Here is a 23,685-nt window from a genome sequence, read left to right on the forward strand (position 1 = left end):
TACATTTCTTAGCACATTGTTACATAGGGGATGAGATTTTGGAAGATCAATGAGCTGCTTCAAAACCACCCCTCAGGGGCTTCCCTGGTGGTGCAGTGGTTAAGAATCCGCCTGCCAATGCAGGGGACACGGGTTCAAGCCCTGTTCCGGGAGGATCCCACATGCCACGGAGCAGCTAAGCCCGTGTGCCACAACTACTGAGCCTGCGCTCTAGAGCCTGCGAGCCACAACTACTGAGCCCACGTGGTACAACTACTGAAGCCCGCACGCCTGGAGCCCCTCCTGCACAACAAGGGAAGCCACCGTGTTGGGAAGCCCGCGCACCACAACAAAGAGTAGCCCCTGCTCTCCGCAACTAGAGAAAGCCCATGCACAGCAACGAAGGCCCAATGCAGCCCAAAATAAATAAATTTATTAAAAAAAAAAAAAAAACCACCCCTCAGCACCCTGCCCCCACCCCCACCCCCAAAAATCCCACTTCATTATTAAATTACTCATTTGAAGATTGTGGCGTTACTATGTTTGTCTGGCTATTGTTGAAAAAGTACTTAGGTAATAACCTCAGTGCCTAGATCTGTTTTTTCTCCTTAATAGACAAATCATTTGTGACTAATTATCACTCTGAAAACATGCGGACTAGATAAAGAATTAAATGCTTTCGGTTTTAGAATTCAGTTTGTTATTCTAGTTCCAGGTCTGATCATAAGCACCACAGGCCCCAGGGCCCTCACTCCTGGAGACTGAGGGTGACATGGGGTTTCTTGCGGGGGTGGAGGGGTGTGTGTGTGTGGAGGGGTGTCATGGGCGTGGACGGGGCTTGACGGATGTTCCCCCCTCACTCCTCCACTTTCACTTCCAGGCTCACATTAATACTAGGCTTGGAGGCTTTCATCCATCCCCAAGTCTCTGGGGGGTGATTTTCATTCACCAGCAAGGCTATGTTTAATTCTAGAGTCCTTAAAATGTCTAGAAATTGCACACTAGGCCACAGAAGGAAAGCGGTGTGGGCTAAGTTTCTGAGTCTGTACTGTTTGGGGATAGTGTGGCTTAAATGCAGAGGTTGCCCTGCAGATGTGCACATTCCAAAAGACAGGAAACAGCAGGCATGGTATTTCTGTGTTCATCCTCTGCACTTCACCACCTGGAGTTCTTAGCAGTGTCGCACTGGAATTTGTAGTAGAGACCAAACTTACTTAAAAAGAGGAAAGGCTTTGGTATGACTAAAACTAGATTTTTATTGTAAATGAAGGTGATTTCATAGTTGTTTTTTTTTTTTAAGGATAGCGAGGAAATTATTTTTTGTACTAGAAGCCTAATGTATTTTACATAATTACTGTTCTTCAGATAATCATATTAGTGAAGAACCCTGTTAGAGTAAGCAAGTATAAACAATTTGAGGGGGGTAGTTTGTAATAACACCACCTTCCATTGGTGTGACATTTTGTGAGATACAAAGGCCACAGATATCAATACTTGGATGCATTTCCCACTTGCTCATTGAAACAACCTTGTGAGAAGTTGAGAGGCAGGGAGAGCAAGTATTTATTATTCTCCTTTACAGATGAGTTATGGGCAGAAAACGCAGCTATTCAGTAGTGGAAGTGATACTGACTACAAAAACCTACATGTTATGGACCACTGGGCTGGTGCACTTTACACTCTTCCGTCCTGCGCTCCTGAATTACAGAAGACGCATGCTTCCATGGGCATTAATCAGCTATATATATTTTTTGGTATCCTTAATAGAAACCGTTTAAAATTTAAAGTAAAAAAGACAAGAGAAATTCTAAAATAAGTGTATTATTGTTGGACCTTTAAAATTATCATTTATACAGCCCAGTCTTCAGGATGATTTGCGTTAATTTTACGTGGGAGAAAGATGCTCAAGACAATTTGAAGGTCCTTTTTTCTCAGCGTAAACCTTTGTAGAAGGAAAAGTTGAAAAAACGAAACAAAACGAAGAACCTTTGAGTGTATATGGTGGTGCTTTTTCTTTAAAACTTTTAGAGAAGTTAAACTAAAATGCAGTTTAACTTCATACTGACTAAACTTCACATTTGGAATGAGTATGAAGGTGAATAGACAGAGTTTGACATTTGGGTGTTTGCCAGCCATGTTCTTGAACTTGCCAGGTGGATGTTAAGTGGGTTTTGCATGTGCTTGTGAGATCCGTCCATTGTTTTGGCCACGCGGTGGATCACACCTGAAGTAAGTTAAACAGATAATTTTCAGTTCAGAACTAGAAATAGAGTCTCTCATTTGGTCAGATGTTCCCTCTGCTACCAAAGGCTTGCAGCTTAGGGGAGGGGAAGCTTAGTTATGACCCAATATTTATACCTGGGCCATCTGTTAACAGTTTAGGTTCACAGTAAGGAGAATGGACACTCTTGAGCTCCAGGAACATTTAGACCTGTCATCACGGTACAGGAGGAAGCCAGCTTGGGGTGCTTCTGTCTCAGACCCTTGTTATTGGTGTCCAGTTTACAGGTGCTGCCCAGGTGACTACATAGGCTGACGCTCCCAGACTTAACAGCCTTTCCTCTCTTTTCCTCAGTCCTCTTGAGTCTGTTCTGTGTAGAGAATAAAAACAAACTATAGTCACTAATGACTCTAGGCATATGGACAATTTAAAAATTATATGGCATCAGCTATTGAACTAGTCACAGCAGGAGTTCTGTTAGGGCTATGATGCAAGGGAAGGTCTTAACTGGCTTTGATGAGATCATGGGCATTCAATGTGTTTTGCTTTTTTTTTTTGCATCTCACCTACTTCTTGAATCCTTTCACTTGTCTAAATCTCTTTGACAACAGAGAGAATCCCATGGTTGGGTTGATACCATGTTTTAAAGTAAACATAGTAAACTGAAACAGTTTTTCTTTATCAGTCTTAACAGTGAACCAGGTCTGTCATATGTGAATTTTTAAGGCCTTTATGCATTTAAATAATGGAAAAAAACCTTATACTAAGTTGTTCACAGCGAAACTAATTTTTAGAAGTTCTCTGGCAAAGACAATTATATACATTTCATTAATGACATTCTTCTGATACCTCTGTACTCTCTGGATCTGATGTATATTGTTGGATTCAATTCCCTAAAATTTTGTTTAGATTTTTTGCATCTGTGTTCATGAGCCATATTGGTCTGTAGTTTTCTTATAATATCTTAGTCTGGTTTTTATGTTAGGATAATGCTGGCCTCTTAACATGATTTGGGAAATATTCCCTCCTCTTCAATTTTTGAGAAGAGTTTGTATAGAATTGGCATTATACTTTCCTTAAATATCTGGTAGAATTCACCTTTAAGCCAACTGGGCCTGGAAATTTCTTCGTGGGAAAGTTTTTGTTTGTTTGTTTATTTATTTTGGCTGCGTTGGGTCTTCGTTTGGTGCGTGCAGGTTTTCTCCAGCTGCGGCGAGTGGGGGCCACCCCTCGCTGCGGTGCACGGGCCTCTCACTGTGGTGGCTTCACTTGTTGCAGAGAACAGGCTCCAGGCGCACGGGCTTCAGTAGTTGCAGCACGCAGGCTTCAGTAGTTGTGGCTCGCGGGCTCTAGAGTGCAGGCTCAGTAGTTGCGGCACGTGGGCCTAGTCGCTCTGCGGCATGTGGAATCTTCCCAGACCAGGGCTCTAACCCATGCCCCCTGCATTGGCAGGCAGATTCCCAACCATGGCACCACCAGGGAAGCCCCTGTGGGAACGTTGTAAACTGTAAACCCAATTCCTTTTATAGGAACAGGGCTATTAATTCTATTTATTCTTGAGTGAACTTTGGTAGTTTGTGTTTTCAAGGAATTTGTCCATTTCATCTAAGTTTATTTTATTGGTGTAAATTTTTCTAATATCCCCTTATTGTCTTTTTTTATATCTGTAGAATCTGTAGTCTCACCTCTTTCATTCTTGATATTGGTAATTTGTCTTCTCTCTTTCCTGAACAGTCTGACTAGAGGTCCATCTTGTTGTCTAAAAGAACCAGCTTTTGGTTTCATTGTTTTTCCATTTTCTATTTCATTGATTTCTGCTCTCATCTTTTATTTCCCTCTTCTGCTTAGCTTAGGTTTCATTTGCTCTTCTTTTTCTAGTTTCTTAAGATGAAAACTGAGGTCACTGATTTGAGACCTTTTCTAATATAGGCTCTCTTTGTGCTGTGAATTTTCCCCTAAATACTGCTTTAGTGACAACCTAAAAATATTGATACGTTGTGTTTTTATTTTCATTCAATTCAAAATACTTTCTAATTTCTCCTTTGATTTCTTCTTTGCCCTATTGGTTATGTAGAAATATGTTCTTTTTAACTTTTTAAAAAAAATTTTGGCTGCATTGGGTCTTTCTTACTGCGTGCGGGCTTTCTCTAGTTGTGGAGAGCGGGGGCTACTCTTCGCTGTGATGCGTGGGCTTCTCATCGGGGTGGCTTCTCTTGTTGCAGAGCACGGGCTCTAGGCACTCGGGCTTCAGTAGCTGTGGCACGCGGGCTCAGCAGTTGTGGGTCACGGGCTTAGCTGCTCCGCAGCGTGTGGGATCTTCCCGGACCAGGGCTCAAACCCGTGTCCCCTGCACTGGCAGGCGGATTCCTAACCGCTGGACCACAAGGGAAGTCCCATCCTTTTACTTTTAACCTATTTGTGAGTTTACATTTATTGTAGAATTTTTACTATATTGTAATTGGGACTTGTTGTTTTAAGACCCATCTCTGCCTTTTAATTGGTTGTTTAAGCCATTTAAATTTATTATGATTATTAACAGCTATCTTATCACAGTCTTCAAGAGTTATCATACCATTTCATGTGATGTATAAGAACCTTATAATAGTGTTCCAGTTTCCCACTCCTGGTCTTTATGCTGTTGTTGTCATACATTTTATTTATACATATGTTATAAACCTCACAATACGTTGTTGTTTTTGTTTCAACAGTCAGTTATCTATGTTCTTTCTTTCTTTTTTTTTTTTTTTTTTTAAATCTTTGGCCATGCAGCAAGGCATGTAGGATTTTAGTTCCCTGACCAGGGATAGAACCCACGTCCCCTGCATTGGAAGTGCGGCGTCCTAACCACTGGACTGCCAGGGAAGTCCCTCAGTTATCTTTTAAAGATACTTAAATAACAAGAAAATTTTAGTTAATGTTTCTGGTGCTCTTTGTTCCTTTGTGTGGGTAGGACATTTTGTCCTATCATTTTCCTTCTGCCTAAAGGACTTCCTTTGACATTTCATTTAGGGCAGGATTGCTGGTGATGAATTCTTTCAGCTTTTCCATGTCTGAAAAAGTGTTTGTTTCACCTTTGTTTTGAAATATACTTTTTTTTTTTTTGAAATATACTTTTGATGAGTACAGGATTCTCAGTTGACAGTTTTTTTTTCTTTCAATACTTTAAAGTGTTTTTGCCCCATTATCTTCTCATTTGCATAGTTTTCATCAAGAAATCTGATGTCATCCATATCTTTGTTCTACCTAATGTTTCTTTTTTTCTCTGGTGACTTTATTACTGGTTTGAATAGTTTTATTATGTGTTGATTTCTACATGTTTCTTGTGCTTAGAGTTCATTGAACTTCTTGGATATGTGTGTTTTGGTTTTCATTAGTTTTGGAAAAATTTTGGCCATTATTCAAATATTTTTTTCTGTCCTTCTCTCTCTCTCCCAATTACATGTATGTTAGATTTCTTAAAGTTATCACCCAGCTCACTGAAGCGCTGTTAATTTTTTGAACTTCTTTTTCTCTCCATATTTCATTTTGTATAGTTTTGTGTATGTGTGTGGTTTAAGATTCAGTAATCTTTTCTTCTCAAATGTCTGATCTGCCATTAGTCCCGTCCTATATTTTTAATCTCAGACATTGTAGTTTTCATCTTTAGATATTTGAATTTTATGTCTTTTCAAACATATGGAATATAGTCATAATAACTGTTTTAAAGGCTTTTTCTGCTAATTCTAACTTTTGTGTTGATTCTGGATTGGTTTCAGTTAATTTTTCTCCTCATTTGCATTCCCTTTGTGTCCCATTTCTTTGCATGCCTGCTCATTGTTTATTTATTTATTTATTTATTTAGGCTGCACCATGGGTCTTGTGGCATCTTAGTTCCCCTACCAGGGATTGAACCCAGGCCCTCGACATTGAGATCGGAGTCCTAACCATTGGACCACTGGGGAATTCTCACATGCATGCTAATTTTTGATTGGATGCCAAACATTGTAAATTTTATCTTCTTGGGTGGTGGATATTTTGTATCCCTTGAGCTTTGTTCTGGGGCCACAGTGAAAATAGTTGGAAACAGTTTGGTCTTTTGGGTCTTGATTTTAAGATTAGTTAGGCAGGTCCAGAGCAGTGTTTAGTGTAGGGCTAATTATTCCCCATTACTAAGTCGAGACCCTTCTGAGCACTCTACCTAGTGTGCCCTGAATTATGAGGTTTTCCAGTCTGGCTGGTAGGAAACAGGCACCATCCCCAGCCACGCTGAGCCTTAGGGACTGTTTCCTCCTTTCCTTTATGATGACCCTTTCCTGTGCCGTGGCTGGGTCCTCACATGCATGCCCCGATTAACACTCTGTTGAAGGCTTAGGAGCGACCCTTTGCAGATATCTGGTGTTTTCCTCTGCACAGCTCTCTCCTCTCAGTACTTTTCCTGTGATCTCCAGCTGCCTTAGATTCTCTGACCTACTTCCTTCAGCCACCGCTTCATGTCTCCTCATTGTCTTGGTGCAACCTTCATTGAATGAGTATTGGCTATCCACTTGCTTCAGGTGATGTCCCCAGAAGTGAATGTATTGTTTAATCGATGATCTGTCTGGCATCCTGAGATCCACACGTATTAAACAATTTATGGAAAATGTTTTAATTTTGAGAGTCAGCTGGAAAATTTCAGCAAGTAAACATTATAGAAAATCTTTGCTTTAATTTATCTAGTTTTTATAATTCAGAAAAGAATTATAGAGAAGATCTTAGAAAGTAGCAGAATACATATTAGTGATACATTAATCTAGTAACTTCATCCTGTGGTGGATTTAAACATCTTTTCTTTATGTTTAATGTTTGTAACATTTAGTGTGTAGTTCTAGATGAAGTGCAAGAAACTGAGCATTAAATCTTTGGTGAAGAGTGTCTGTCTTTCTGACTTGATGCTCTTACTAAAAATAATTATTAATACTTTTTAAAAAGTCATTTTTGTAACCCTCTTATTATCTGCTAAAATTCATGCAAAAGCTGATCCAATGAGATTTACCTATCACTATGTTAGTTTTCATTTTCTAGTGGCATAAATTAATCAGAACTCTAGCATAAAGAATATTATGACTTAATAAAGCCATTGTTAGATTAGTATGACGTATTGAAAGTATGTTAATTTAGTGGAAAAGAGTGGCGTCTATCACAAGTAATCAGAAAGTCAACCTAGGTATATAAGAAGAAAAGTTAAAATAGATATAACAGTATAGCCTGGCAGGGCTATAAGACAAATGTGTGTTTCATCTTAATTTTTATGAAATAAGTGATGAGCAGTCCAAAGTTTTTAGCCATACAAAAATTGATTACCTATGTGAAACTTAAATTTATGGGACTAATTTTTTTTACCAGTGTTTCAATGAAATTACCGTTCAACTGCTTGTTTCTGTTTTACTTTAAAATGAGCTAGTGATTTGTTACGAGGTAAGTTCTTTCAGCATAGCAAAATTTTACAAGTCCAGTCTCTTGAGACATAGCAAAATAAACATGAGTATAATTGAGCATGAGTACAAAAATACAAATTTCTGAGTTTTCCTTACTTTTAAATGATATGAAGCTTTTAAAAGTTTAAAATGTCACTTAGTTTAAAATGTCAACGATTACAGTAAAAAAAAAAAAATAATGTTCTAAGATACCGAAGGTATTTTAATAAAGAGGAATGGTTCATTTGGATTTTTTTCAAAAGATCAGTAATGTAATTTATATCTATACATAACACATACCTTTTTTCTCTCTTATTTTTGTAGGTTCTGCTGGAGACTTACATTTGGCCTCAATGTGAAATTAAAGTAGAAAATCACATCTACATGTATGTTGCTATCAGGATGTTGATTCATTGGTCATGCCTGAAGAGGGAAATTCAGTTCTAGATGGCTGACTGCCAGCAAAAATAAATGCTTACCCTAGATGTCAAGCATCTCTCCTTTTTACTGGAGTGAAAATCCCCTCCAGATACCAACAGAACATCACTGCAGAAAATGCTCCGCATTTTAAGGATGTCAGCAACCTAAATTCATGCGCCCTATCTGTACAGTTGTTGTGGATGGTTTACCATCTGAAAGCTCCTCAAGCTCTTATCCAGGCCCTGTATCTGTCTCTGAAATGTCTCTGCTTCATGCTTTGGGTCCAGTGCAGACCTGGCTGGGACAAGAGCTAGAGAAATGTGGCATTGATGCCATGATTTATACTCGATACGTCCTCAGTCTTCTGCTGCATGACAGCTATGACTACGACCTGCAGGAACAGGTATTTACATGTTGTAAATGTCTTGTGAAAATTTATGATTGTGTCTACATTTTCCTTCAAAGAGCACTTCCGTATTCTAGCACAAGTTAGACGGCTGGGGTCCACAAACTTTTAAGCTGTCAGTGAATATAGATGAGCCGCGTTACCAAACACACTGTTTGGTTCAGTCATTTTCTCTGAGATTTTCTTGATGTTGATTGCATTCTGGCACAGACTCTGGATCTTGTCACAGATGGTAATAGTTTGATGACCCGCTGCCTTTGAGTTAGCACTGCTCCAGAGTGTTGGTTTCTACTATTTAGGAAAATCACACATTGTGATTAGACGTTTTAATCGTTGGGTCTGTTATACTTCTTAACATTCCAAAGTTTAATATCTCATTTTATCTCCAAGAACGATGATAAACTGCTTATTAATCAAAGTGTGTGTTTTGAATCAGTAGACTTAAAATTTTGGTAAAGCATATAACCTTAAAGTGGCCAATATACATTTTACTTGACTTAGGTGCTTAAAGTGAAGAAAGCAACCAAATCTATGTTCTTGAAAAAAATCTCAACTTCAGTCTCACTCTCCAAGAGAAGCTCCGGAATGTGAGGCTTGCTGAAAGGGAAGCAGAGTCATCAGCACTGAACGAATGAGCTCGGGGTGACTTCTGGGTACAAATTTCATGTAAAAGGGAGTGTTTTGGGAATTCCCTGGCGGTCTAGTGGTTAGCACTCCGCACTTCCATTGCACAGGTTCGATCCCTGGTTGGGGAACTAAGGTCCCACATGCCTTGTGTCACGGCTAAAAGATAAAAACTTTTTAAAAAGGGGAGTGTTTTGTGGGCAGTATTTGTTGTTGTTTTAAACCGTTGTTACTAACACTGAAAGCAGGGACAAACTTTCATTGATGGAAGAATCTGGCTTTGACCTTCCAAACCACAGAGCAGTTTCAGAGTCCTGTACATACAGGGGGTTTCACAGCATGCCTAACATTCTGTCACATGTCAGTTGTGCAGAGTATTTTCCACTGCTGGTGTTCCCCATCCTTTCTAGCTGGACACAACTACATTTCCCCTGCTTCCAGGTTGCTTACTGCCCTGGCTGGTGATTATTAGGTCAAGTAAGGCTTTGAGGGGGTTGACTTAAAACCTAATAATCAGAAAATGTGTTATTTTGGTGGTCAGTATTTTGTATAATTTTCTTACCAAAGCTCTATTATTTTCCATCATCTTTCCAGTAAATGTACTTTAAGGGCAAGTAAAATGTTAAATCTACCAACATAGAAGAATTTTTATTTCCAGAAATGAGGCAGATATTTCTCTTAACTCAAAAATCATGTACTTCAGTGGTAAATATGTACTCATAGGAAACAAATCGTTTTTTAGTAGGAGTTTAATAAGACTTCTCACTTCTTAAAATTGTGTATTAACAGTATCAACACCAATAAATTTATTAGCACAAAGTATTTATGTGTTAGGTGCTATAGTACATGGAAAAAGGGGTAAAACATAGGTCTGCTATTAAGATTATAATGAACACTTCCGTGATGAGACCTGTTTGTGAATCCCTCTGGTCTCTGTGTTCGTTGTAGGGCGTGGCGGGGGGTGGTGCTTGGCAGCTGTCAGGGTCCTACTGTGTTGATCCTCCCTGTTCTGGTTCATTTTTAGGACACAGGACAGATAAAGGTTAGTGAAAACAGAGCATGTCTGGAATTACAAGGAGAATCCACAGGGAACTAAAAGGGCCCTAAAATCCTTTTCTGCTCAGCCCTGGCTAGCACAGTGCCAAGTCCCATGCTGATGGGGAAGGTCAAATTGAAAATGACCTTTCATAGGAGATGACCCGTAACTTTTCCATGACTCGAGGAGGATATGCTCACTGAGTATCCCCCCAGAGAGAGTCAGGGCATAGAGCCGAGGGAAGGGCCTGAGCTGACCTTCTGTGATTCAGACTCCAGCTAATGGGCATGCTCACCAGCCTGCTGTGGGCGAGCAAGCATGCCACTCTCCTGATCCCTGGGTCACACTGAGGGTGGGCTCACCCCTCATTTGGAGGCCAAGTGACTCCACTTTGGGGTGTTTGTTTCCTTGCATCTTTTCTCACCGCTCAGTCCTTGAATTAGTCTAACCTTGACTTGAAAATGGCTAGTTTTAAGGCCATTGCTTCAACTACTGGCCTTATTTGTCATGTTGAATTCATGGCTTTTCACAGTTTTGGCTAAAAGAAACACACAAAGAGCTCTTGAGTTCTGAGAAACAGATTTTGTACTTGTCTCAGCAGCCCCTGGTGATTGGGTAGGAAGTACAGCTGATCAGGCCCTGGTCTTGGTTGAGGCTGACTAACAAACAGAGTTACATGTAAACCTCTGATTTGGGCACGTTTGTAAATACAGTTGTGGCATCAGCTGTGTACTGCATAGCTCTGGAGAACAACTGCCTTCTAATACGTAGATATTATAGGTGGATCATAGTAATTTTATTTACACAAATTCTTTTTTTTTTTCTTTTTGTCAAGATTACCATATTCTGATAAATGTATGCTTAGATAAATCAGGAATTCACTATACATCATTTTTAGATGTAAATATAAACTACTTTTCTAACCCATCGTTCAAGGTCCAGGTCACCTTTCTCTGTGAATCCACTTCTGATAATTCCTGATGAAAACAATGTCTTCTTCTTCCAAACTTGACCATATTTCTACTATAGAACTCTTAATTATAGTTATTAGAATGTATTATCTTTCCTGGTAGTTTATAAGATGCTAAATGGCAGAAATCATATATTCATCTTAAAAATTTTTTTAAACTTACTTTTTGAAATAATTTCAAACATCAGAAGGAATGGAAGTGTACGACAGAGAACTTCAGTCAGCCCCAGTTGCTAACATTTTCCCACTTTTGCTTTATTTCTCTCTTCCTTTTTATGCCCGTTTAGCCTACATAAATCAGCATATTATTTTATTTATTTATATATTTTTGAGTTTTTGAATTTTATTTATCTTTTTATACAGCAGGTTCTTATTAGTTATCCATTTTATACATATTAGTGTGTATATGTCAATCCCAATCTCCCAATTCATTCCACCCCCACCCCCCACCCACCACCCACCACTTTCCCCCCTTGGTGTCCATATGTTTGTTCTCTACATCTGTGTCTCAATTTCTGCCCTGCAAACCGGTTCATCTGTACCATTTTTCTAGGTTCCACATATATGCGTTAATATACGATATTTGTTTTTCTGACTTACTTAACTCTCTGTGACAGTCTCTAGATCCATCCATGTCTCTACAGATAACCCAATTTCGTTCCTTTTTATGGCTGAGTAATATTCCATTGTATATATGTACCACATCTTCTTTATCCATTCGTCTGTCGATGGGCATTTAGGTTGCTTCCATGACCTGGCTATTGTAAATAGTGCTGCAGTGAACATTCGGGTGCATGTGTCTTTTTGAATTACCGTTTTCTCTGGGTATATGCCCAGTAGTGGGATTGCTGGGTCATATGGTAATTCTATTTTTAGTTTTTTAAGGAACCTCCATACTGTTCTCCATAGTGGCTGTATCAATTTACATTCCCATCAACAGTGCAAGAGGGTTCCCTTTTCTCCACACCCTCTCCAGCATTTGTTGTTTGTAGATTTTCTGATGATGCCCATTCTAACTGGTGTGAGGTGATACCTCATTGTAGTTTTGATTTGCATTTCTCTAATAATTAGTCATGTTGAGCAGCTTTTCATGTGCTTCTTGGCCATCTGTATGTCTTCTTTGGAGAAATGTCTATTTAGGCCTTCTGCCCATTTTTACATTGGGTTGTTTGTTTTTTTAATATTGAGCTGCATGAGCTGTTTATATATTTTGGAGATTAATCCTTTGTCTGTTGATTCGTTTGCAAATATTTTCTCCCATTCTGAGGGTTGTCTTTTCGTTTTTTTTTTTTTTAATTATTTTTTATTTTTTTTTTAAATGCTATTCTTGTCTGCTTACATTCTTTTTATTTATGTATGTATGTATGTATGGTATGGCTGTGTTGGGTCTTCGTTTCTGTGCGAGGGCTTTCTCTAGTTGTGGCAAGCGGGGGCCACTCTTCATCGCGGTGCGCGGGCCTCTCACTATCGCGGCCTCTCGTTGCCGAGCACAGGCTCCAGACGCGCAGGCTCAGTAATTGTGGCTCACGGGCCGAGTTGCTCCGCGGCATGTGGGATCTTCCCAGACCAGGGCTCGAACCCGCGTCCCCTGCATTGGCAGGCAGATTCTCAACCACTGCGCCACCAGGGAAGCCCTGTCTTTTCGTTTTGTTTGTAGTTTCCTTTGCTTTGCAAAAGCTTTTAAGTTTCATTAGGTCCCATTTGTTTATTTTTGTTTTTATTTCCATTACTCTAGGAGGTGGATCAAAAAAGATCTTGCTGTGATTTATGTCAGAATGTTCTTCCTATGTTTTCCTCTGAGAGTTTTATAGTGTCTTGTCTTACCTTTAGGTCTCTAATCCATTTTGAGTTTATTTTTGTGTATGGTGTTAGGGAGTGTTCTAATTTCATTCTTCTACATGTAGCTGTCCAGTTTTCCCAACACCAGTTATTGAAGAGACTGTCTTTTCTCCATTGTATATCCTTGCTTCCTTTGTCATAGATTAGTTGACCATAGGTGCGTGGGTTTATCTCTGGGCTTTCTAACCTGTTCCATTGATCTATATTTCTGTTTTTGTGCCAGTACCATACTGTCTTGGTTACTGTAGCTTTGTAGTATAGTCTGAAGTCAGGGAGTCTAATTCCTCCAGCTCCGTTTTTTTTCCCTCAAGACTGCTTTGGCTATTTGGGGTCTTTTCTGTCTCCATACAAATTTTAAGGTTTTTTGTTCTAGTTCTGTAAAAAATGCCATTGGTAATTTGATAGGGATTGCATTGAATCTGTAGATTGCCTTGGGTCGTATAGTCATTTTCACAATATTGATTCTTCCAACCCAAGAACATGGTATATCTCTCCATCTGTTTGTATTGTCTTTAATTTCTTTCATCCGTGTCTTATAGTTTTCTGCATACAGGTCTTTTGTCTCCCTAGGTAGGTTTATTCCTAGGTATTTTACTCTTTTTGTTGCAGTGGTAAATGGGAGTGTTTCCTTAATTTCTCTTTCAGATTTTTCATCATTAGTATATAGGAATGCAAGAGATTCCTGTGCATTCATTTTGTATCCTGCAGCTTTACCAAATTCATTGATTAGCTCTAGTAGTTTTCTGGTGGAATCTTTAGGATTCTCTATGTATAGCATCATGTCATCTGCAAACAGTGACAGTTTTACTTCTTTTCCCATTTGTATTCCTTTTATTTCTTTTTCTTCTCTGATTGCCGTGGCTAGGACTTCCAAAACTATGTTGAATAATAGAGGTGAGAGTGGACATCCTTGTCTTGTTCCTGATCTTAGAGGAAATGCTTTCAGTTTTTCACCATTGAGAATGATGTTTGCTGTGGGTTTGTCATATATGGCCTTTATTATGTTGAGGTAGGTTCCCTCTGTGCCCACTTTCTGGAGAGTTTTTATCATAAGTGGCTGTTGAATTTTGTCAAAAGCTTTTTCTGTATCTATTGAGATGATCATATGGTTTTTATTCTTCAATTTGTTAATATGGTGTATCACATTGATTGATTTGCGTATATTGAAGAATCCTTGCATCCCTGGGATAAATCCCACTTGATCATGGTGTATGATCCTTCTAATGTGTTGTTGGATTCTGTTTGCTCATATTTTGTTGAGGATTTTTGCATCTATATTCATCAGTGATATTGGTCTGTAATTTTCTTTTTTTGTAGTATCTTTGTCTGGTTTTGGTATCAGGGTGATGTTGTTGACCTCATAGAATGAGTTTGGGAGTGTTCCTTCCTCTGCAATTTTTGGGAAGAGTTTGAGAAGGATGGGTGTTAGCTCTTCTCTAAATGTTGGATGGAATTCACCTGGGAAGCCATCTGGTCCTGGACTTCTGTTTGTTGGAAGATTTTTAATTACAGTTTCAATTTCATTACTTGTGATTGGTCTGTCCATATTTTCTATTTCTTCCTGGTTCAGTCTTTCACTGAGTTTGTCCATTTCTTCCAGGTTGTCCAATTTATTGGCCTAGAGTTGCTTGTAGTAGTCTCTTAGGATGCTTTGTATTTCTGCCATGTCTGTTGTAACTTCTCCTTTTTCATTTCTAATTTTATTGATCTGCGTCCTCTCCCTCTTTTTCTTGATGAGTCTGGCTAATGGTTTATCAATTTTGTTTATCTTCTCAAAGAACCAGCTTTTAGTTTTATTGATCTTTGGTATTGTTTTCTTTGTTTCTATTTCATTTATTTCTGCTCTGATCTTTATGATTTCTTTCCTTCTACTAGCTTTGGGTTTTGTTTGTTCTTCTTTCTCTAGTTCCCTTAGGTATAAGGTTAGATTGTTTATTTGAGATTTTTCTTGTTTCTTGAGGTAGGCTTGTATTGCTATAAACTTCCCTCTTAGAACTGCTTTTACTGCATCCCATAGGTTTTGGATCATCGTGTTTTCATTGTCATTTGTCTCTAGGTATTTTTTGATTTCCTCTTTGATTTCTTCAGTGATCTCTTGGTTATTTAGTAATGTACTATTTAGCCTCCATGTGTTTGTGTTTTTTACTTTTTTTCCCCTGTAATTGATTTCTAATCTCATAGCGTTGTGGTCAGAAAAGATGCTTGATATGATTTCAGTTTTCTCAAATTTACTGAGGCTTGATTTGTGACCCAAGATGTGATCTGTCCTGGACAATGTTACGTGTGCACTTGAGAAGAAAGTGTAATCTGCTGGTTTTGGGTGGAATGTCCTATAAATATCAATTAAATCTATCTGGTCTATTGTGTCATTTAAAGCTTGTGTTTCCTTATTAATTTTCTGTCTGGATGATCTGTCCATTGGTGTAAGTGAGGGGTTAAAGTCCCCCGCTATTATTGTGTTACTGTCAATTTCCTCATTTATAGCTGTTAGCAGTTGCCTTATGTATTGAGGTGCTCCTGTGCTTCAGATGGTGGCCGCCAGGTTTCTGCACCGTAAAGCTGAACACTTCTCTGTGTAGTTTTCGGGTCACCTGTCCAGAGGAGACTTTGAGTTTGTCGTCCATAGATGACTCCCACCTGAATTAATTATTACTGTGATGGTCGCTAAATGATGATCTTTTTTCTAACTCGGTTATCCCTTGTACATTTAGTCATTGGCGTTGTGCTGCAGTGCCTTCATCTTTTTAAAATTCGTCTTCTTGTTGTGTAGAGAACACTACCATAGGCCAAGTGCAGTGCCGCCATTTCCTGCCACAACTTGAAGCTAAGTGGTATTTTCCCTGCTTTTACTCACCTGGAAATATATGTTCGGAGGGGTTAGGTGACATGCCTAAGGCCAGGTGGTTAGTAATGAGTCAGGATTTAAACTCATGTCTGGCAGCCAAATCCCGTGCCCATTTGTTATGTCAGAGTTTTGTTTTTGTTGGCTTTCGTATGTAACAAATAATTGTTGAATGAATAACATTAAAACACTCTACGGTAAAGGCAAGTTTTAGAAACTATGTGGAATTGGTTTACTGTTTTTTTTATGCACTGTGGGCTTTAGAGGTGGGGAAAGATTGGTTTGTCTTCTCAGCTCACAGTTGAACTATGAGTTGAGTGCCCATGGAGCAGAAGTGAGCGGCAGACAGTGGTGTGCATTGCTAGGAGGCTCAGAGCATTAGCCTGGCTCCTGCAACTCTTAAAACAGACTGTGTTACCTTGTTCCAAAATATTTCATAGTCTTATTAAAAATGGCTGAAAGGAAAGCTATAGTAAAACTGTAATTTAAAGGTGGGAGGTAGCTTTTTTTGTCTTGAGGATCATGGTCAACAGCAAGTTCCCCATAACCTGTCATGAGTAGGAAGAATTATTTTAGGAAGATGGAACTGCCTTTCACTACATCATTCTTATACAACCCCAGGCAGTCTTAGTTTTCCTATATAGCCAATTACATTAAAACCACCATCCAAGAGTTTATTAAAACATTTCTTATGTCTTTATATTTTAGTGTTCTCAGCGTCATGAAAGCTTTGTTTGTCTGGAGTCCGTGATTATGACAGAAAACCCAGCTTGATCTGTCTTAAACAGAAGTAATGGTAAAAAACAAGCCCATGTGCATCATGTACTGCATGTGAGCCTCAAGCTGGAGCGCTCACTTCCAACACACGGCAACTCATTTAACCCTGACAGCCACCCTGCTGTCCCCATTTCATAGGTGGTGGTACTTAGACACAGTGGCTAAGTAACTTGCCCAGCATCACACAGCTAGTAAACATTGGAGCATTTATTGGTTTTAAAACTTGAAATGTCCATGGGGTAGGGCTGGCCTCAGCGGCAGCTTGAGAGGCCTTCAAAGAATCAGTGCCTCATCTTGAAGTTTGCCTTCTCTGTTGCTGTTATTCTCGAGCTTCCCTGCTCCCCTCCTCACTGTAAGCCCAGACTCCCACCTTCATCCGTGCATGACCTGACCCAGCTGCTAGGATGAGGGGACTTTGGTGCCAGGGCTGCAAGCACTTGGAACCATGAGGACTAAGAATTGGAGAGGGTGGGCTCCCAAGGAAATCTGGAATGATGAGGGTGCTGACCCACGAAAAAGAAGCGCTCTCTAAATGCCTGTGTGCAAAGTCACGCTTTCTTATTATAAATTTAAATATTTCAGGGAAATATTCCCTGATTGTACTACATTCTAAGATTTGGGCCGCAAACCACTTGCTAACGTTATCCACTCTCTTCATGATTTTGTTCTCTCTGCTGCTTCTAGGAGTTTTATCTTTGCAGACCTCCTCTGAAATTGTCCTTTCATGATAGACCCTCAACCTGTGTGACTGCTTTAGATGTTCTTACGATGCTAGATTTTTTTTTTTAGGTCCCAAGACTCCCAAGAACTTCATTAACTGTTGCAGATATGGAGCAACTCTGGATTCTGTACAAGAATTAAACTTTTAATTGAGGTATAAAATGCATACAGAAAGGGTACAAATTAGTGAATTTTCACAAAGCTTGTATCTATGTAATTACTCCCAGAAAAATAAATAGAACATTCCATTGACACAGAAGCCGCCGCCACCCCCTCCCCACACAGTTTTAGAATTCCTCACGTGTCCGGAGGGGAATCCAGCAAACTGTGGCTTCTGTTTTCCACTCCTTCCTTTTTCTGGGATTGTGATGCCTACATCTCTAGTTTTTTCTCTCCAGCTCTGAGAGACCACCCCCAGCTCCACTGGTTTATTGCCTCTTAAAGGCTACCTTTTTCTCAGCCTTTTGTCCTGGGCCTGGAATGGGTACATTTCCCAAGGGAGAAAGCAGCCTTAGCTGTCCCTCCCTGGAACGGTTGTCCTTCCTGCTTTTCTCAAGGCCTGGGTGCCTCAATAGGTCACTAATGACTTAACACGGGTGTTGGATGTTTGGTTTGGTTTGGTATGTTATCTGGCTTTTCTGGTTAGTCTGGGCAGGAGAGTTGATCTGCTGCCAGTTTTTTGGTTTTTTTGTTTGTTTTTTTTTTTAAGGCAGTTTTTTTAGAGCACTTTTAGATTCATAGTACAGTTGAGAGGAAAGTGTAGAGATCCCATATCGCCCGTGCCTCCACGTATGCACAGCTTCCCGCACCATCAGCATCCCTCGCCAGAGTGGTACCTTTGTTACAGTCAGCAGACCTGCATCGACATCGCTGTTACCTAAAGTCCATAGTTTACGTGAGGGTTCACTCTTGCTGTTGTACGTTCCGTGGGTTTGGACAAGTGTGTCATGACATGTATCCACCATTATAGGATCAGACGGAGTAGCTGCACAGCCCTAAAAATCCCTTTGCTCCGCCTCGTCATCCCTCCCTCTCCACTAACCCCCGGTGACTGCTGATCTTTTTACTGTCTCCATAGTTTTATCTTTTCCAGAATGTCATATCATCAGGATCATACAGTACGCAGCCTTTTCAGATTGGCTTCTTTCACTTAGTGATATGCGTTTAAGGTTCCTCCATGGCTTTCAGCGCCTGGCTGGCTCATCTCATTTTAGTGCCGAGTGACAGTCACTGTCTGGATGGACCACAGTTTATTTATCCCTTCACCTACTGAAGGACATACTGGTTGCTTCCAAGTTTTGGCAATTCTGAATAAAGCTGCTGTAAGCATACGTGTGCACGTTTTTGTGTGGACGTAAGTTTTCAGCTCCTTTGGGTGAATACCAAGGAAGCCTGATTGCTGGATGGAATGGTAAGAGTAAGTTTAGTTTTGTAAGAGACTGCCAAACTGCCTTCCAGCGTGGCTGCCCCGTTTTGCCTGCCCACCAGCAGCAGCGAGAGTTACTGTTGCTCCACGTTCTCGCCGGCATTTGGTGTTGTCAGTGTTCTAGTTTTTGGCCATTCTAAAGGTGTGTAGTGGTATCTCACTGTTGTTTAATTTGCATTTGCCTGATGACATTATGTGGAGCATGTTTTCATCTGCTTACTTGCTATCTGTATATCTCCTTTGATGAGGTGTCAGTTGAGGTCTTTGGCCTATCTTTTAATCAGGTTGTTTGTTTTCTTATTATTGAGTTTTAAGAGTTTTTTGTGAATTTGTGTAGCAGTCCTTTATCAGGTGTGTCTTTTGCAAACATTTCTTCCTGTCTGTGGCTTGTCTTCTAATTCTCTTGACACTGTTTTTCACAGAGCAGTTTATATTTTAATGAAGTCCAACTTACCCATTTTCTCTTTCATGGATTGTCCACCAGTTACTTTTTAAAAGAGGGTATTCATTTGTTTTCTTGTTTAGTTTGGTGTTTATTTTGCTTATCTTGTCCTCAGTCTTTCTTTGACCACCATATTTAAAAAGAAACCTTCCATTCTCAGTCCTCTTTTCTACTTAATTTTTCTTCACAACACTTGTTGCTACCTGGAATTGTATGATTATTTGTGATATTTTATGTTTATTATGTCTCCTCTGCTGGAATATACAATTCATGAAGTTAGGGACCTTGTCTGCCATGTTTTCTGCTGTATTCCCAGCCCTTAAAGCAATTCATGGGATGTAGAAGATGCTCAGAGATTTATTAAAGAAATGAATAGATGTGTGCTTCTTTCTCAGGTGTATGACTTGTTTGTGGAGGGGGAAACATGATGGATGTGAGTGCAGGTGTCATAGGTACACACTGGGGCCTGCCTGCCCTTCAGATAAGTTACTGTAGCTTCTTCCCTCATCACCACCACCACCTTTCCCATTTTTAAGTGTACAGTTCAGTGGTATTAAATGCATTCATAATGTGCAGCCATCACCACCATCCATCTCCAGAACTCTTTTCATTTGTAAAATGAAAACTTAATAATTCCCGTCTCCCCACAGCCCCTGGCAACCACCATTATACTTTTTTTTTTTTTTAATAAATTTATTTATTTATTTTTATTTTTGGCTGTGTTAGGTCTTTGTTGCTGTGCGCGGGCTTTTCTCTAGTTGCGGCGAGCGGGGGCTACTCTTCGTTGCGGTGTGCGGGCTTCTCGTTGGGTGGCTTCTCTTGTTGTGGAGCACAGTCTCTAGGCGCACGGGCTTCAGTAGTTGTGGCTCACGGGCTCTAGAGTGCAGGCTCAGTAGTTGGGGTGCACGGGCTTAGTTGCTTCGCGGCATGTGGGATCTTCCCTGAGCAGGGCTTGAACCCGTGTCCCCTGCATTGGCAAGCGGATTCTTAACCACTGCACCACCAGGGAAGCCCTACTTTTTTTTTTTAAAATAAATTTATTTATTTAATTTATTTACTTTTGGCTGCTTTGGTTCTTTGTTGTTGTGCGTGGCTTTCTCTAGTTGTGGCCAGCGGGGGCTACTCTTCATTGCAGTGCACGGGCTTCTCATTGTGGTGTCTTCTCTTGTTGTGGAGCACGGGCTCTAGGCATGCGGGCTTCAGTAGTTGTGGCACACGGGCTCTAGAGCACAGGCTCAGTAGTTGTGGCGCACAGGCTTAGTTGCTCCGCCACATGTGGGGTCTTCCTGGACCAGGGCTCAAACCCGTGTCTGCTGCATTGGCAGGCGGATTCTTAACCATTGTGCCACAAGGGAAGCCCTATACTTTTTGTCTGTATGATTTTGACTGCTCTTAAGTACCTCGTATCAGTGGAATCATAGTGTTTGTCCTTTTGTGACTGGCTTATTTCACTGAGCATAATGTCTTCAGGGTTCATCCATGTTGTAGCAGGTGTCAGAATTTCCTTCCTTTTTAAGGCTGAATAATATTCCATCATATGGATATGCCACATTTTGCTTATCCATCCATCTATCAGTGGACACTTGGGTTTCTTCCACGTTTTAGCTACTGTGAACAGTGCTGCTATGAACATGAGTGTACAAATATCTCATCGAGACCCTGATTTCAGCTTTGGGGGGTATATATCCAGAAGTGGAATCGCTGGATCATGCGATAATTCTGTTTTTAATCTTTTGAGGAAGTGACACTAGCTCCACCGTTTTACATTCTCACCAATAGTGCACAGGGTTCCATTTCTACATATCCTCACCAACATTTGTTATTTCCTGTGTTGTTTTTTTTTTTTTTTTTTTTTACATAGTAGCCATTCTAATTGGTATGAGGGGTACCTCACTGTAGTTTTGATTTACATTTTCCCTGATGATTAATGACGTTGAGCATCTTTCTTGTGTTTATTGTCTGTTTGCATATATTCTTTGGAGACTTTCAAGTCCTTTTCCCATTTTTGATCTGGTTGTTTTGTTGTTGTTGAGTTTATAAGTTCTCTATAGGTTCTGGATATTAACCCCTTATCAGATACATGATTTGCAAATATTTCCTCCCCTTCTGTGGGGTTTTGCCTTTTCACTCTGTTCATAGTTCTTTCAGTGCACGAAATTTAAAAATTTTCACGGAGCCCAGTTTGTCTATTTTTTCTTTTGTTACCTGTGTCTCTGGTGTCACATCCAAGAAATCTTTGCCAAATCCAATGCTGAGAAGCTTTGCCCTATCTTTCTTCCAAGAGTTTTATAGTTTTAGCTTTTACATATAGGTCTTTGATCCATTTTGAGTTAACTTTTATATTTGGTATGTGGTAAGACTCAAATTCCATTCTTCTGCATGTGGGTGTCTAGTTTTCCCAGCACCATTTGTTGAAGAGACTGTCCTTTCCTCATTGAATGCTCTTGACACACTTGTTGAAAATAATTTGAGCATATATGCGAGGGTCTATTACTGGGCTCTCTGTTCTAGTCGTTTGTCTATATGCCTATCTTTATGCCAGTACCTCACTGTCTTGACTTTTGTAGCTTTGTTGCAGTTTCTTTTAAATCCCTAATTAATTGTATCTTCTACCTCAGAGTCCATCATTCTAGAAATGTAGCTGGGTTATTGCACTTTCTGGTTTACCCACAGGTTAAATAAGAATAATCCTCGTACTGATTGCTAGTTGAGTTGGATCATTTCTGTATTCAACAAAACTTGTTTGTTCTTTCAGCCCACTTGTAACCTACTTTACAGTATATCCCCATTATTGTAGCATTTCACTGCTTGGAAAAGCTGGCATTTGCAGTGTTCTCCTTTACAGATTACTATAATCTTTAACAATAACAGTGTACCCATCCTGGGTTCCTCAGGTGTCTTGCTGCATATACTATATTTCAACAATCATTCACTCAATAGACATTAATTTAAATTAACTTTACACATAAGGAGTATGAAAAAAAATTTAGAGTAGGAGTTAGTACTAATGGTGGGTGCACAAATTCATGTCCACAGACTCCCTCAGATACATAGTGAAAGGGGTGGGGGTTTTTTTTGGTAAAATCTTTTCATGGAATAGAGAAGATGTTTTGAATATCAGCACTGCATTTAATGCCTGGGTTTTTACTCACCACACGAATGGCCATGACGTGCTAGACACCGGCGGGCACCAGGACTGCAGAGATGATTGGGGGGGGGGGCTCTGGGAGACGGCCATCAGGTTAGGGTCTGTGATGTGCTCTGGTTGTGCACAGTCCGGGACGTGTGCCTGGGTGGCAGCGGCGGCGGGAACCACAGGAAAGATCACGGTTGAACAGCCTTGAAGGAAGAAGAAAAGGCGGGTGCATACGAGGTCACAGGAGCAGGAAGGGGCCTGATACTGGGAGGCCAGAGGAGGATAGGGAGGGAGTGGGAGGAGATTAGACCGAGAGAGGCTAGCAGGAAGCTGATTTCAAAGAACCTGATGTGCTCTGCTGGAGGGTTTATATTTTAGTCCTGGAGACAAAAAGAACCATTGCTATATTTAGTCAGCAGTACCAAATGGCAAGCATGGTAATGGGTGATCGGGTTGGGCAACTGAAAACAGGGAGACCAATGAGGAACTTGTTGGCTGAAGACCTAGCAGGGAAAAAAAAGGATGTACTTAACCTGAAGTTATCCTCATATAATTGGTGCTACTCATTTTTTAGAGGCAGTTTACAGTTCCTTAGAGCAGTGAGAAGTGAATTTATTACTGAGGCCTTTCCTCAGATTCTAGCTATATCTTTCATTCACAAGCAACCAAAAATTTGGCGTAAATCGCCTTAATTGGAAAAAAGAAAGTCTCGTACAGCTGCAAGTCCAGAATGAGGACTGGCCCTGCCTGGCTCAGCTCAGAGCTCACAGTGTCATTAGGGCGTCCGCCCGCCTCCCAGCACCAGCTTGGTTTTGCAGCCACTGCCGGGGACTGGAGGGCAAATGGCAGTGAGCACGTTTCCAGCGTCCTGCCATCCTGCTCTCACACTGTGCGGAGGGTGTGTTCCCTGCGCTCCTAGCAGGAATCTTGTGTGGAGGGCCCATTTTCTAGTGCTCATTTCTGATTGGTCACATGCCTCTCTCTGCGCCAGTCTTTGTGGCCGGAGGGATGAAGGCCCCAGATGGGAGTGGCATTAGTCCCATTCAGACACTTGGTGGTTTGGTTTCTCAGGACTCTTGTTAACAGGAAGCTGTGGGAGGCGGGTGCCGCGCAGCGAACAGCAGACGTCGTTGATCCCAGCTGCATTTCACAATGCCGTGGTCTTTTCCTTCCTCCAGTTCTCAGTTTCCTTTTTGGTAGAAGACGGCAAGACAAAGTCAATCAAAACTCTAGCCTTATGTTACCTCACAGTAGTGTCTGGAAAAGCGCCTGACAATAGATTCTCGGCCTGAGAAGTCCTTTAGCCACATCTTCTTTTGGTGCTTGATAATTGTGTTCTGTCTTTAAGATTATGACTTTGAAGAATCATAGTTGATTTGCTGAGTTTACCTAGTAAATATTTGACACATGCGTAA

The 23,685-nt window shown here is 40.4% G+C and overlaps 1 protein-coding gene across 6 annotated transcripts in view; it reads left to right on the top strand.

The window, feature by feature from the left end:
• Positions 1-23,685, top strand: part of KIAA0232 (KIAA0232 ortholog) — an 88,142-nt gene that overhangs the window by 25,307 nt on the left and 39,150 nt on the right. For 5 of the 6 annotated variants that reach the window (XM_059923635.1, XM_059923638.1, XM_059923637.1 and 2 more), the window contains exon 2: positions 7,957-8,455. In XM_059923635.1, coding sequence (XP_059779618.1) covers positions 8,225-8,455 — 231 coding nt within the window. In that variant the 5' untranslated portion in view covers positions 7,957-8,224. Of the gene's footprint in view, positions 1-7,956; positions 8,456-17,352; positions 17,421-23,685 lie in introns of those variants that run through there. The other variant, XM_059923640.1, reaches the window with a different exon arrangement.

Source organism: Balaenoptera ricei, chromosome 5, assembly GCF_028023285.1.
Source record: "Balaenoptera ricei isolate mBalRic1 chromosome 5, mBalRic1.hap2, whole genome shotgun sequence".
In the NCBI taxonomy this organism is placed as follows: domain Eukaryota; kingdom Metazoa; phylum Chordata; class Mammalia; order Artiodactyla; family Balaenopteridae; genus Balaenoptera; species Balaenoptera ricei.